The sequence below is a fragment of the Pan paniscus genome, chromosome 5 (assembly GCF_029289425.2).
Source record: "Pan paniscus chromosome 5, NHGRI_mPanPan1-v2.0_pri, whole genome shotgun sequence".
Classification (NCBI taxonomy): Eukaryota; Metazoa; Chordata; class Mammalia; order Primates; family Hominidae; genus Pan; species Pan paniscus.
Window position 1 is genome coordinate 85,673,190 of NC_073254.2, and position 14,175 is coordinate 85,687,364.

The 14,175-nt window shown below is 39.2% G+C and overlaps 2 protein-coding genes across 41 annotated transcripts in view; one reads left to right on the forward strand and one right to left on the reverse strand.

Annotated features, from left to right (window-relative positions):
* LOC129398007 (probable small intestine urate exporter) overlaps positions 1–9,824 on the forward strand; it is a 49,336-nt gene extending 39,512 nt beyond the window's left edge. Inside the window, exons 6-13 of the mRNA XM_055113846.2 lie at positions 65–152; positions 607–693; positions 2,955–3,073; positions 3,193–3,354; positions 6,285–6,417; positions 6,502–6,649; positions 7,596–7,686; positions 8,724–9,824. Of these exons, the coding sequence (XP_054969821.2) occupies positions 65–152; positions 607–693; positions 2,955–3,073; positions 3,193–3,354; positions 6,285–6,417; positions 6,502–6,649; positions 7,596–7,686; positions 8,724–8,858 (963 nt within the window). The 3' untranslated portion in view covers positions 8,859–9,824. The remainder of the gene's footprint in view (positions 1–64; positions 153–606; positions 694–2,954; positions 3,074–3,192; positions 3,355–6,284; positions 6,418–6,501; positions 6,650–7,595; positions 7,687–8,723) is intronic.
* LOC129397991 (protein eyes shut homolog) overlaps positions 1–14,175 on the reverse strand; it is a 565,331-nt gene that overhangs the window by 465,781 nt on the left and 85,375 nt on the right. The window lies entirely within an intron of this gene.

Genomic DNA, 14,175 nt, shown 5'->3' on the forward strand with positions numbered 1-14,175 from the left:
GTATAAGTGGAATATAGGTTCCAGAATGACCTCAGATCTCCAAGAATGGAATTTTCCCCCCCAGGTTATGGTATTAACTGGTCAGTATTCAATTTGGGTCAAATGGGCTCCCCCACTGGAAAGGAGTCAACTCACCACCATTGCTGGATCAGGTAACTGATACCCTAAACCCCACTTTACATGCACTGTCCAAGAGAACTCAGCAAAGTCCTGCCAACAGAACCAAGATCTTATATATCAATCTCTGTGTCTTCATAGTCCTTTCCTTAAAGCACTACCCCATACTGCCTTACTTGATTGTAACTGAATGAACTGATTGCTTACTATGTGCCAAACATTCTTGTGTTTTGCACATATTTTCATCTTATCCTCAAAATAATTTTATAAGTCAGCTATATATAATTACTTCCATTTCACACAAATGGAATTTCAGACACAAATAGACTAATAACTTCTCCAAGATCACATAGTTACCAAGTGAAGGAACCTAGATAGTTTGGCTTGAAACTCATACCTTCACTCACTGTGCAACTCAGCATTGTAGAAAGCGCATAGAGCCCCAAGAAGAGTCCTTTCACCCAGAACATCCTCGTCTCTTCTGTTCAGGGTCAATGCTGGGGTCCTTCATTGTTCTACTTGCTGGTGGTCTCCTCTGCCAGACCATAGGATGGCCTTACGTCTTCTATATCTTTGGTGAGTGTGCTTTTCAAATCTCCAATTTTTATGACAGAGACTTCTGTGATGCAATTTATCTATGGTTAACCAAATCCTAATAGATATAGATATTTACATAGCTAAAGCTGGTAGTGTTCAGAGCCAACTACATTTAACATTTAAGTTTCAGCAGCCCGAGTGTGTAGCTAGAATAATCTTATGACATTAGAGGCATCATAACATTCCTTACTGCTTCTAAATTTGACCTAAAGGAATTCAGAGCAAATTATCTCATAAAATGTTGAAAATACTACCTTAGGCTAGGCGTGGTAGCTCAAGCCTGTAATCCCAGCACTTTGGGAGGCTGAGGCAGGTGGATCACATGAGGCCAGGAGTTTGAAACCAGCCTGGCCAACATGGTTAAACCCCATCTCTACTAAAAATATAAAAATTAGCCGAGTGTGATGGTGCATGCCTGTAATCCCAGCTACTCGGGAGGCTGAGGTGGGAGAATTGCTTGAACCCAGGAGGTAGAGGGTGCAGTGAGCCAAGATCACACTACTGCACTCCAGCCTGTGTGACAGAGTGAGACCCTGTCTCAAGAGAAAAAAAAAAGAAAATGTTATTTTAGTCAGATTACATTTTAGTCATGCTTTTTAATTTAATATATTCTTTAAAATTTCTCCAGTTATTATTATGGCAAAAACCACAATTACTTTTGCACCAATCTAATATCATAGCTAGAAAATTGTGTGACTGTGACCTAATCATAGGTAAAATACTAATTAGAGTAGAGAATCAACTAGTGGAGACTGCAGGACAGGGCAGATTATGTGAGGTTCAGGAGTGGACATAATACACAGAGAGATGCTGCAGAAAGTTTCCAAAGACACTTGGAAAGTTCCAAAGGCAGTATTTTACTGCGTTACAGTTTTACCTTCATGGAGCTGTGGTTGGAATCTGCCTAGCTGCTGTTACCTTTAGTTTGTTTAATATTTGAAACATTCTCCAAAATCGCACCCCTAAATTGTTTATGGTAATACCTTATAGTCCCACTAGTGTGTTCATTAGAGGACAGGCCTGTTAGATCAAGGGTCTCTGTAAAATCAGGTGAATATATTCACCAAAAATAAAATATGTAATGATTCCATAGCATATCAACCTTTAAAGTTTTTATCATGAAAACTTTGAAAGGGCAGATTACAAAAATTATTCAAACAACAAGAAAATCTTACTGTGCTTATGGTTTCGAGAAACAGTAAGGAGCATGTACACAATAGGAACTCACTAAATATTTGTTGAATAAATATTAACATCCTCCAACCCCAATGTGCAACATTGCTAATTTTCATATCTATCCCTCCGCACTTGATTAAGTTCCTCGATGGCAAAATTGTGTCTTCACCATTTTATATTCTCAAAATTTAGCAAAAAGCCTGGTGTATAGTGGCTGCTGTATGATGTTTGTGAAGGAATTTGTAAATGACATGCTAGCCAAACAAAGAGAGCTCATAAGATTTCTTAAGATTCTAAAAAGGGAATTTGAAGATGGGCCATATTTCCACTCAATACTGATAATGTTAAATTCCCAACCCTGTAATAATGTACATATTAGAAAAAATGTCTTTGCTGAGGATTCATTTCATTTCATATCTACAAATTGGGTAATTAATTTCACATAATGTACTGCTGCTCACTCTTATGTGCTTTGAGGAAGATAAGAGATAGATACGGAAAGGTTTAATGATGAAAGGAACTCTGCAAAGCAGGACTAGCAGGAGGGATGCTGACTGGTACGTGAATGGTGAGGGCATTTTCAAGCACGTGGGGCAAACACACTACTAACTTGTAAGGGTGCTATAGCTTTAATAATAGTGCATTTCAAAACCTCCCAAAACTCAGTGGTTTAAAACAATAATCATTTATTCCCATGGTTCTTTGTGGGACAGCTGGGTGGCTCCACTCTCTGTGTCTGTCATCTGCCTTGGTCAATGGATGAGCTGGAGCATAGTCTTCCAATAGCAGTGGGCAAGACCCAAGAGGATAAGTTTAAAAAAATGCTTTTTCATGCCTAGGCTTGAAACTCCTCCATGCCATTGGCAAAAGCAAGTTGTATGGCCAAGGCCAAAGTCAAGTGGTGAGGAAGTACCCTCCCCTATGATAGGGCCATGCAAGGGATAGATGTCAGGAAGAGTGGTGTACTGAGGCCAGTCACTCTCTCAACCACAGGAATCATCTTAGAGTCAAACTGAAAGAAGTACTTCAATCCATCCAGTGCTAACTGGATCCCCTTTTCCTAGGAGGAATTGGCTGTGCCTGTTGTCTTCTCTGGTTTCCTCTCATTTATGATGATCCTGTGAATCATCCCTTTATCAGTGCTGCTGAGAAGAGATACATTGTATGTTCATTGGCTCAGCAGGTACATTGAGGAACTCCTCTGACATTTCTCTATGTCCCTCTAGACGTCTCAGAGATGAAGAATGTGATAGAGAGAGCTGCCTTCTGATGGAGGGGACATTGATGTGTGCTTTCTTCCAGGACTGTTCACCAGGCTGGTCTCTTCCCATTAGGGCTATGATCAAATCCTTACCACTCTGGGCCATTTTAGTCTCTTATTTCTGTGAATACTGGCTTTTTTATACCATTATGGCGTACACACCAACGTATATCAGCTCGGTACTTCAAGCCAACCTCAGAGATGTAAGTATAGAGAAAGCTCATTCTGATCTTCTGTTTAAAGGCTTAAATAATGAGAGCTCATATATAATCCTCTGTCCCATAGTCACAAAATCGGGGGATTAGGACCAGGCAGGACCTCCATATAGGAAATGCAATCTAGTTAATTTGGATTCTGATTGATCTCAATGTGGTTCACTACTTACTGCAGGAGGATGATACATATGGTTCTAGTTTGATTTTCATATACTATCATATTTTATTATACTATTTTCATATACTATTCATATTTATCATATTTTAAGGGCCCTGTGCAAAAATTTTATACTCAATCCCATCAAAATTTGCAAACAAGATGCTCTGCTGGCAGCATAAATAATAAAGATTAACCAAACAAATTCTGCCTTTGAGAAAATTGTGACAGAGAAATATAAACAACATATGCTGAAAATAAGACATTAATAGGACATAAAGTCCCAAATAAGACTTACATAGACATTCGTGGAGTAATGTTTGTTTTAAAAAATCATTTTTATTCAAGTATAACATAGAGAAAGAAAAGTGTGTATATGTGTACAGCTCTCTGAATTTTTACAAAATAGACAGATACTCTGAATGGCTGACAGGAGCCTTTCAGTTCCTGCTGGATGGATGTCTTAAAAGTGGCTATCAGATTTCATAACATGTTAGTGACAGTTCACAAAGCCAGTGTTATTCTTGTACTCTCACTCTGTACTCAGGAAGAAGCCTTCTCGTATTGATTGGGTTCCTCTGGTGAAAATGTGCTAAGTAGCCAACAGAGAGCTGACCTTCTTAGCAGTAGTCAGCATCTGCATGCAAGCAGGCTGCAGGCACTGAGATTAGAAAGCCCCAGGAGGGAGTGGCTCTGGGTCTTTTCAAAGAGGAGGAGGGCCAGAAATTAAACCAGAACCTTAATCCAGGGGATTGGGACACCAGATAAGCAGGAGTCCAGTGCTAAGCAACAGACTTCCTGAGGCTGGCTGTTGGGAATGATTTGTCTTTGGTGTGAGGCTGGGTGGGCTTGACCCTCAGAGGCCAAGGCTGAGGAAGAGGAAAATGGGAAAATGAATGGAAAGACAAGTAGTGACCAGAAAGCAGAGCTTTCCAGGCTAAAAAGTCAAGAGACCTGGATTCTCATTGCCTTCAGGGCATTTTCTCACAAAGTCACATAACCTTGACTGCCTCGGCTTACTCATCTGTAAAATGAACTACTTGAACCAGGTGAGTGCTGAATCCTTTCCATTGTTTGGATTATATACAACAGAGGAGTCTCCTTTTCATTGCATTATATTTGATAGAATTTTAGTTTAGAAGTTTAATTGATAACAACAAGGTTCAACTTTTAAAAACTATATTGAAACATAGAGTGGGTCAGGTGTGGTGGCTCATGCCTATAATCCCAACACTTTGGGAGGATGAGGCAGGTGGATCATCTGAGGTCAGGTGTTTGAGACCAGCCTGGCCAACATGGTGAACCCCCTGTCTCTACTAAAACTACAAAAAAATTAGCCAGGCGTTGTGGCATCTGCCTGTAGTCCCAGCTACTTAGGAGGCTGAGGCATGAGAATCGCTTGAGCTGGTGAGGCGGAGGTTTCAGTGAGCCGAGATTATGACATTGCACTCCAGCCTGGGCAACAAGAGCTAAACTCTGTCTAAAAAAAAAAAAAGAAAGACTGAAAAATCTTTCTTTCATTACTCTTCCTAATCTGCCCTGTCCTCCCAGCCCATTCCAATGATAATTCTTTCTATGTCTTTTTTCTTTTTCTTTCTTTCTTTTGAGACAACATCTCACTGTGTTGCCCAGGCTGGAGTGCAGTGTTTCACTCATGGCTCACTAAAGCTTCGACCTCCCAGGCTCAAGCAATCCTCCTACCTCAGCCTCCCGAGTAGCTGGGACCACAGGCGTGTACCACCATGCCTGGCTAATTTTTTGTGGAGATGAGGTCTTGTTATATTGGCTAGGCTGGTCTCGAACTCCTGAGCTCAAGTGATCCTCCCACTACAGCCTCCCAAAGTGCTGGGATTACAGGTGTGAGCCACCATGGCTGGCCTAAATTTCCTATATATATTCTTTCTTTGTTTCTTTATGAGAATGCAAGCATACATGAATGTGTATTCTTATTTTCCCAACTTTTAAAATACAAAACAGTATACTCTGTAATATGCCGCTATGCTTATATACTAGGTTTTTGCCAATTAATATGTCATGGAAATCTTCATATCAGTACATGAGAACCTTGCTGAGCAGTATTTGGATTGTTTCCCATCTTTGAGCAATGCTGCAGTGAAAACCTTGTTCATTTCTCATACCTTTGTGCAACCCTCTGTGGAGTAAATTTCTGCATATGAGATTATTGAGTCAAAGGGTAAATGCACTATAAACTTTTATATTTGTTGTCAAATTGCCCTCAAGAGAGCACCAGTAATATTTGTGAGAACCTGATTCTCCACAGTGTTAGCACAGAGCATGCCAAAAAAAAAATGGGTGTTTTTGCCAATCTGATCCATGAAAAATAATATCTCACCATAGTTTTACTTTGTATTTCTTTCATTATGAGTAAAGTTGGATACCTTTTAACATGTTTAGGAGCCACTTATTTTTCTTTTTTTCTTCTTTTCTTTTTTAAATTGTCTGTTATTATCCTTTGCCTATTTTTGTACTGGGTTTTGGTCTTTTAAATATTTATTTCCAGGTGATTTTTATATATAAAGAGAGCCTTGTTCTTTTTTTTTTTTTTTTTTTTTTTTGCAAGCAGAGCTATGAACATATACATACTAAAAGTATATTGGCTCATTATAGTAACATGGAATTTGTATTAAAAGTGATGCGTATATAAAGAAAAGCCGCAAATGTGGACAGTCTGTCCAAGGTTGTCTGTGTCGTGGTGGGGGTGGTAAGGGCACATGCACCTGACCTAGTCTCTGGTCCTCAGAGTGGGATCCTGTCTGCCTTGCCGTTTGTTGTTGGATGTATCTGCATTATCCTTGGAGGTCTACTGGCAGACTTTCTTCTCTCCAGAAAAATCCTCAGACTCATCACCATCAGGAAACTCTTCACTGCCATTGGTAAGGGAGAGACTGGACACAGGGGTGAACGTGGGAAGCTCAGAGCAGCCTTCAGTTTACTCTGTGTTTGTCCTCCTACCCCAGGGGTTCTCTTCCCATCCGTGATCCTCGTGTCCCTGCCCTGGGTCAGATCCAGCCACAGCATGACCATGACCTTCTTGGTGCTGTCTTCTGCCATCAGCAGCTTCTGTGAATCAGGAGCCCTTGTTAACTTCTTGGATATTGCTCCTCGGTAGGGACCTCTTTTGCCTCATCCTTTCAGACACTCAATTCAAGTCTAGCAGCCCTAAATCTACTCTGATGTGAAAGTAAAATGTGGCAGGTACAACAGGTTGCAGGAAATGTCAGCACCAGCTCTACATCCTACATCTAAATAATTCCTGGAAGAGACTCAAAGCTGGTGGACCATTGTGAACTTAGTTTTTCTGGGTGTGAACAAGAGGAGTCAGTGGCCATGCTCAGAGTCAACTGAGGGAGACTCACACAAACCTCTCTCTGTTGAGGAATGCAGCACTTGCCTAAGGTGGAATCACTGAAAGAATTCTTGAGATTCTATAGGGTATGCTCATGAAAATCTTTAATGAAGGCAAAGGACACAGGACTGCAGGAGAAATATCTGTCTCTGATACAGTAAAAACAGTTGACTGAGACTTCCAAACATAGCTCCCAGGGTGCTGTCCCAGTCAACAGGACATCCTTCATCTTCAGATAATGAACCACCAAGAAATGTGAGAGATGCCCTTGTCACAGGGGAGCCAACGTCTCATCTGGTGAGGGGTCTTTTATACCCACGGCGCGTATAAAAGTTACAAGATCAGACTCCACAGCAGAAGCCAAAACAACAACAACAACAACAACAAAAAACCTTACAAACCAGGTGCAGACCATCAATCTGACCATCTTGCATAAACAATGTTGACAAGTTAATAGAGGTTACCCCCTTGGGAGTACCAGTCCCTAGCACAGGATTATACTAATCATTGGTCAGTACATTTCATTCAGGTTTCACCAAGGCTTACACAATTCCAGTCATCTCCAGAGATAAGCACAGAGTTGCAGCAGACCAGCTGATATTAACCCTTTGTTTGCACAGGAATATTTGCCTCCCTCTCTCGGGTATTGAGACTTTCAAACATAGGTATACTTGGTTATAATAGAGTACCATCTCTCTCTCTCAGGTACACTGGCTTTCTCAAAGGACTATTGCAAGTCTTTGCACACATAGCTGGAGCCATCTCTCCTACTGCTGCTGGATTTTTCATCAGTCAGGTGAGGTCAAATGTTCTGATGAATATTCATAAAAGAAACCTATAGAGGCATGGTTTTTTCACATATGCACGGCCTTGTATCCTAGAAGATGCTTTTAAAGTAGTCAAAAATAAACTAATTTACATGATGACTTAAGAATTAAAGAAACTTAAGATTCTTAAGTTTCCTAAGAATCTTACTGGTATAAACTTTACATGAATAAAGAAGTATGTGGCATTCTTATTTTCTGCCATATACTTCATTTACTGGAAAAAAACACTGCCATATACCATTCACTTACTGGTGAAAAACCACAGGAAAGTTAAAGAATGACTTTCCTGTGGTTTTTCACTGGTAAATCAGAAAAATAAATGAAGAATAACAAAGAAAGAGTATTCTTTATGAAATCAAGTCCCTTCTCTTTTCTTGAAGCTTCAGTTCCCTCCCAGGCACTAGCATACTGTCAGGAAATGGTTGTTTAAAATGCAAATTCTCAAACTGCTCTTGTTTCTCCTGTCATTCAATGACTTATTCATTCATTCATTCAATAAATATTAAACAGTAGTATGTGCTACGTGCTATTTAAGTGAATAAAACACAATTCCTTCCCTTGTGAAACCTATATTGTAGAAAAGAAACAGAAAGAAATCTATGAAAGTAAAATATATGACATATTGAATGGTAACAGGAGAATAGCAAATGCTTAGCAAATGCTAAGAGGAGAATAAAGGACAAGGGGTGGAATTTCTAACTACAATGATCAAGGAAGGACTCACCGTAATCACTTGCTTAAAAAGAACACTTAAGCAAGGACTGAAAGGGAGTGAAGGTGTGAGACAAATAGGTATCTGTAGGAGGAGCATTCCAGCCAAGGAAATGCCCAGTGCTTTGGACTCATGGCAGAAATGTACTTGAGTATTCTAGGACCAACTGGGAAGCCCATGGAAGCCAGAGTGGAGGTCGGGGAGGGAGCAGGAGGACACAGAGCCAAAGCCTTTCTGAACCAAGAGGGACAGGAATTGGGTGACCGTTAATAACTTGTAATTTTCTGCCTCCAGGATTCAGAGTTTGGTTGGAGAAATGTCTTCTTGCTTTCAGCTGCTGTTAACATATCGGGCCTGGTTTTCTACCTCATCTTTGGCCGAGCAGATGTGCAGGACTGGGCTAAAGAGCAGACATTCACCCACCTCTGAGCAAACTGAGAGACGTGCTAGATCCTGGTGCTTAGTTCATCATTGTTTTCCCTCACAGACATTTCTCTTTCATGCCTGCTTGACTGATAAGCCATTAGCTAGACCCTGACTATGTAACGCTAAAGATTTTACCATGCCTGGAAATTTTACAGGGGAAGAAAACACACTAGTTATTTAACTGCAAGCTACTAAAAGCATAGGTGTGTTGAGATTTCTGTGTTCTCCACTCTTCCACTGTTATCCTAGTAAAAGCATCAGGGGCTGGGGACAATTTCTTTCCAAAGCAAAAGAGGAAGCCAGACCTTGGGACCGAGAACTGAGAATCACAAGGGAGTTGCGCCCAACATGCAGAACATGAATCCTCTGAGCTGTCCTCAAAAGAAAGCCCCAAACAACAGAAAGCATAGTGTTGCCCTGCCCTGCCCTGCCCAGCCCTGCCCAGCCCAGCCCTGCCCAGCCCTGCCCTGCCCAGCCCAGCCCAGCCCAGCCCAGCCCAGCCCAGCCCAGCCCAGCCCAGCCCAGCCTATCCCAGCCCAGCCCAGCCCAGCCTAGTGGCTTAAAGACCAGCCTAGTGGCTTAAAGACTTGCCTAGCTCATCAGCTTCCTATGAAACATTGTCAGGTAATATTTATGTGTGTCAGGGTGGGAGGGAGACGGATATGGTTTAGGTCAGACGCTGGGGGAAGGAATGTATTATTTCAAATACGGTATCTGGGAAATACTTATTTGTCTGACAAAGGTGCATCATTATACATAAAGAATAGTTGCCTTCCTAAGCACTGACACAAATAAATATTTATCTTCCGTACATAGATGACTTGCATTAAAATTTGTAAATTTTTTATTGCTTAATTGAGAAGCATAATCTCTGAATATTAATAGACAACATGGAGAGTTAATGAAGTTTTTGTCATAATGCAGTACATTTCTCCAACATTCTCTAATAAAAGTATTTGTAGCTAACTCAAAATACTGGTGGGTCCTATATAATTAATGCATCGATTAAATATGAACTACAGGTTATATCAACAATATAAGACTTTTTCTTGAATTATAAATCAAAAAGAGATAAGAGCTGATGAAAACTATCCACATTTACTTTTAGGATGCTAAAAAAATGAAGAATGCATCTAGAAATTGTATTCTATGTAACTCAGATGGATTCTATCTAACTCAGATGTTATATCACATCTTCCTCTGAGTGTTCTCCCACAGCTGTGGTGTGCACTACTGTTTTTTGTGAATTTCAAGGCACCTTCTGGTTTCTATTACATGAATTGCTAAAACATTTACCATGCTGCAGGTGTCTATACATGTTATCCTTTGACTTCCTCATATACCTTTCCTTACTAAAATTCTACAACTTTGCATCAGCACAGTGTTTGCTAGTTAATTCTTGAAGTTTTTTCTAAAATTCCCCACAGAAACCATTAAACATGGATTGTTTCACCATAAGAAAAACTAAAGAATCAATCTTCCTGATATTATTCAAAACAGATTACTTTTTCCTACAATTACTTTTCTAAACTGATACAACATAATGTGTATTTCTTCAAACTAGTCAATAAGTAGAACAAAATCACCAGAGTTTTCACATTTGATTCAGCACGAGCTTTATTTGCTATTCATGAATTGGATTTACTTCCTATATAAATATTTCTCCCAATTTTTCTTACCATTTGGTCAATGTTAACAATGGCACTTGATTCTTGCCAAGTGAAAATAATTTTAATTTATTATCTTCTACTTGCATACGTATTCATTTTAGATCACATCTATATTTCTGTTTTATTATTTTTACTATGGCTAGATATGATATTTTGGATGCTTATTTGTGCTTATAATGAAGTTGAAGTTTCACATAATTTTATTCCTCTTTACAAGTATTTTTATCAAAATTATGAAACCCTATTTTACATATAATTGAAAATTGAAACTAATTATGAATTTCCCTTACTTAATAAATATTTGTCAAATTTTGCTCAATATTATGGTTCATACTGGGCAATGGTAATTACAAAACAAAAAAAAAGAACGATGCAGACCTTGCTTTGAACAAGTTCACAATGTGGTAGGGAATAAGCCAATAGATGTAAGTAGTAGTCCTGTACCCAATTTCACAGAAAAAGTCTGACATGAACATGTATAGTAGCTGCATAATAACCTGGTGTGTGTAATCTATTCATCCTAAGGCAAGGAGATTTTTAACTGATGGGGTACTTATCAGCAAACAGTCGAGAGAGAAGACATGAACATTCTTCTGTAAAATGACAGGAAGCCAAAGTGCTGGAATGACTGGACAAAGGAGGTGAATGGTGAAATATGGAAAGGGACAGTCCTAATCAAAGTCTTATTAATGAAGGCCATGAACCAACCAAGCTGAGTTTGGATTATTCCCTTAAAACTATATTAAAACAGGCCGGGCGCGGTGGCTCACGCCTGTAATCCCAGCACTTTGGGAGGCCGAGGCGGGCGGATCACGAGGTCAGGAGATCGAGACCATCCTGGCTAACATGGTGAAACCCCGTCTCTACTAAAAATACAAAAAAATTAGCCGGGCGTGGTGGCGGGCACCTGTAGTCCCAGCTAGTCGGGAGGCTGAGGCAGGAGAGTGGCGTGAACCCAGGAGGCGGAGCTTGCAGTGAGCGGAGATCGTGCCACTGCACTCCAGGCTGGGTGACAGAGCGAGACTCCGTCTCAAAAAAAAAAAAACAACTATATTAAAACATCACAAGGATTTATGAAAGGGAGTTAAATAATCACATTTTCACTTTTGGAGAGATCATAGCTGCTCACAAGACTGGACCCTGGGAGACCAATTAGGAAACCATGGCAATAATCCAAGTGAGAGACAATCAGAACTTAAACTAAGACCGTGACAGTGACATGGAAAAAAGAGGGAAGCATTTTAATGATAGATATTAGGAAACAGAGTCTGCAAGAGCTTTTGACAATTGGGAAACAGAAAAGCCCAGGAATCAAGTAGGCTACACCAGAAATATCCAAAGGCCAAATGGGGATACTGTGGCTACATATATGTTAAATATTCTATGTTACACTTTAATTATTTTAACTTTTAAAACTTTTAATTTGTATGGTAGTATTGATCTAAATGTTTTTCTTTATCCTACTTCTTTAATATTTTAAATTAAACCTCTGGTGCGTAATATTGAGCTATAATATTTACTATATTCATTAAGCCTCACTCAGGCATACTTTTTTACATTTGCCGTGTCAGAAATTGGAACGCACCTTATATTTCTTCTTACTGTTAACATATTACCATCAACACAAAGCCCATTTCATGTTTGGGTTTTCCCTTATTTCTTAATCCCCATCCCATCTGTTTCCTTTCATAGGAAACCATTTGTAATGTGTTTGCCGTATGTTCTTCAGCATAGATATAGTCTTGTAAAATATAGTGTGGGTTTTGTGTATTTTCAGTTCCATTAAGGGTTTTGTAAATCCCATCTCTGTCCTACTTTACTCATCCAGCCTTGTTTGGGGACCAATCTATGTCACATATCTGGTTTATTGTTTCATATTGCTATACAGCATCTCATAGTGTGATTTACTGTATTTTATTAATCCATTCTTCTGGAGATGGATACACAGGTTGCTTTCAACTCCCTAATGCCATATACACCATCCTTGTATAGATCTTTGCAATAATTTCTCAGGAGTATATATCCAGGAGAGGAATCCTTGCCTGTACTTTTTAAATATATTTCTTCCTCAAAGAGTATTGGAAAATTTATTTGACTATGAATATAAAAATATTTAAAATTATCCTCCCATTATTGAATAAATGGGATTGTGGCAACAGGCTACCTATGTGCATAAAATAACACGAATGTCTATTTTACTCCTTATGCCAAAATAAATCACAGATGGATAAGTATTCAAACACTAAGAAGAAATGAAGTCATATTAATACTGGGAGAAAGAACATGGGAAAATTGAAAATAAATCTGTCCATTTTTCTAGGTTCCCTATTATCATCCTCCTTCACACTTGCTCATCTCTCTGCAGTCAAGTCTCCTCACACAACTGCCAGATGATTATTTTAAAACAACTGACCAATAATACTCTTGCACTGTTATAAAAATCTCAGTTTAAACATTAACTTGCACTGCAATGCTTCCTGACCACCCAGTCTAAAATACCCTCCCAGGCAATGTCTTCTCACCCTATTTGAATTCTCTGGATAGCTTTTATTATTTATTATTTTCTTCCTTATTTATTTCTTGATTTTTTTTTCTCACACCTCTCCAGAAATAAAAGCTTAACAAAATTCACAATCTTTGTTGTCTAATTTGTCACTGTTTTCTCAGGACCTAGAATGTGCAGGGAATATTAACAGTGCATTTGTTGCATAAATAAATAAAAGGGCATATACATATAGAGAGAGAGATAGAGAGAGAGAGTTTTTTGGAACAGGAAGCTTTGTAATATCACAGTTTAGAAATATTTCATAAGGCATTGAGTTGCATTCTTTTAATACTTGAACATATTTCTCTGACTTCAGTGCAAACCCACAAAGGTAGTATCGGACATTTAACCATCAAGCTGAAGCCAAACTTATATTTAACGAGCTAATATCAACATGTTGTGCCCTATGGGGTAATGACTGACATGTGCTTAACAAATCGTCACCGCCACAGGGTAGGGAGATGATTAGGATCAGTTTTCTGCCCTACCATATCCTCAATGGCTCTCAGTTATTTCTTCCGTGTTTTGGAGAGAATATTTCTCTACTTTGTTTCTTTGACTATTTTCTTTCAAAAATAAAAGAATCTTTTTTTCTCATTACATTTTATTTGTAATTGCTGAAGCTACTTAATTTTACATTAATTTTCAATGTTTCAAAATAAGTTGTAGTTTATGAACAACAAAAAAGCTCACTAAGCTTAATGACAGTATTTACACTAATTTGATGATTGGCTTACTTATTTTCTGTAATAACCAAGAAAACAGATTAGCTTATAAAGCATATAAGGTGGCCAGGTGCGGTGGCTCATGCCTTGTAATTCCAGCATTTTGGGGGACCCAGGTGAGTAAATTACTTGAGGTCAGGATTTTGAGACCAGCCTAGCCAACACGGTGAAAGCTTGTCTCTACTAAAAATACAAAAATTAGCCAGGCGTGGTAGCACTTGCCTGTATTCCCAACTAATTGGGATGCAGAGGCAGGAGAATCGCTTGACCCTGGGAGGTGGTGGTTGCAGTGAGAAGAGACAGCACCAGGGCATTCCTGCCTGGGTGACAGAGTGAGACTCCACGTCAAAAAATAAATAAATAATAAATAAATAAATAAT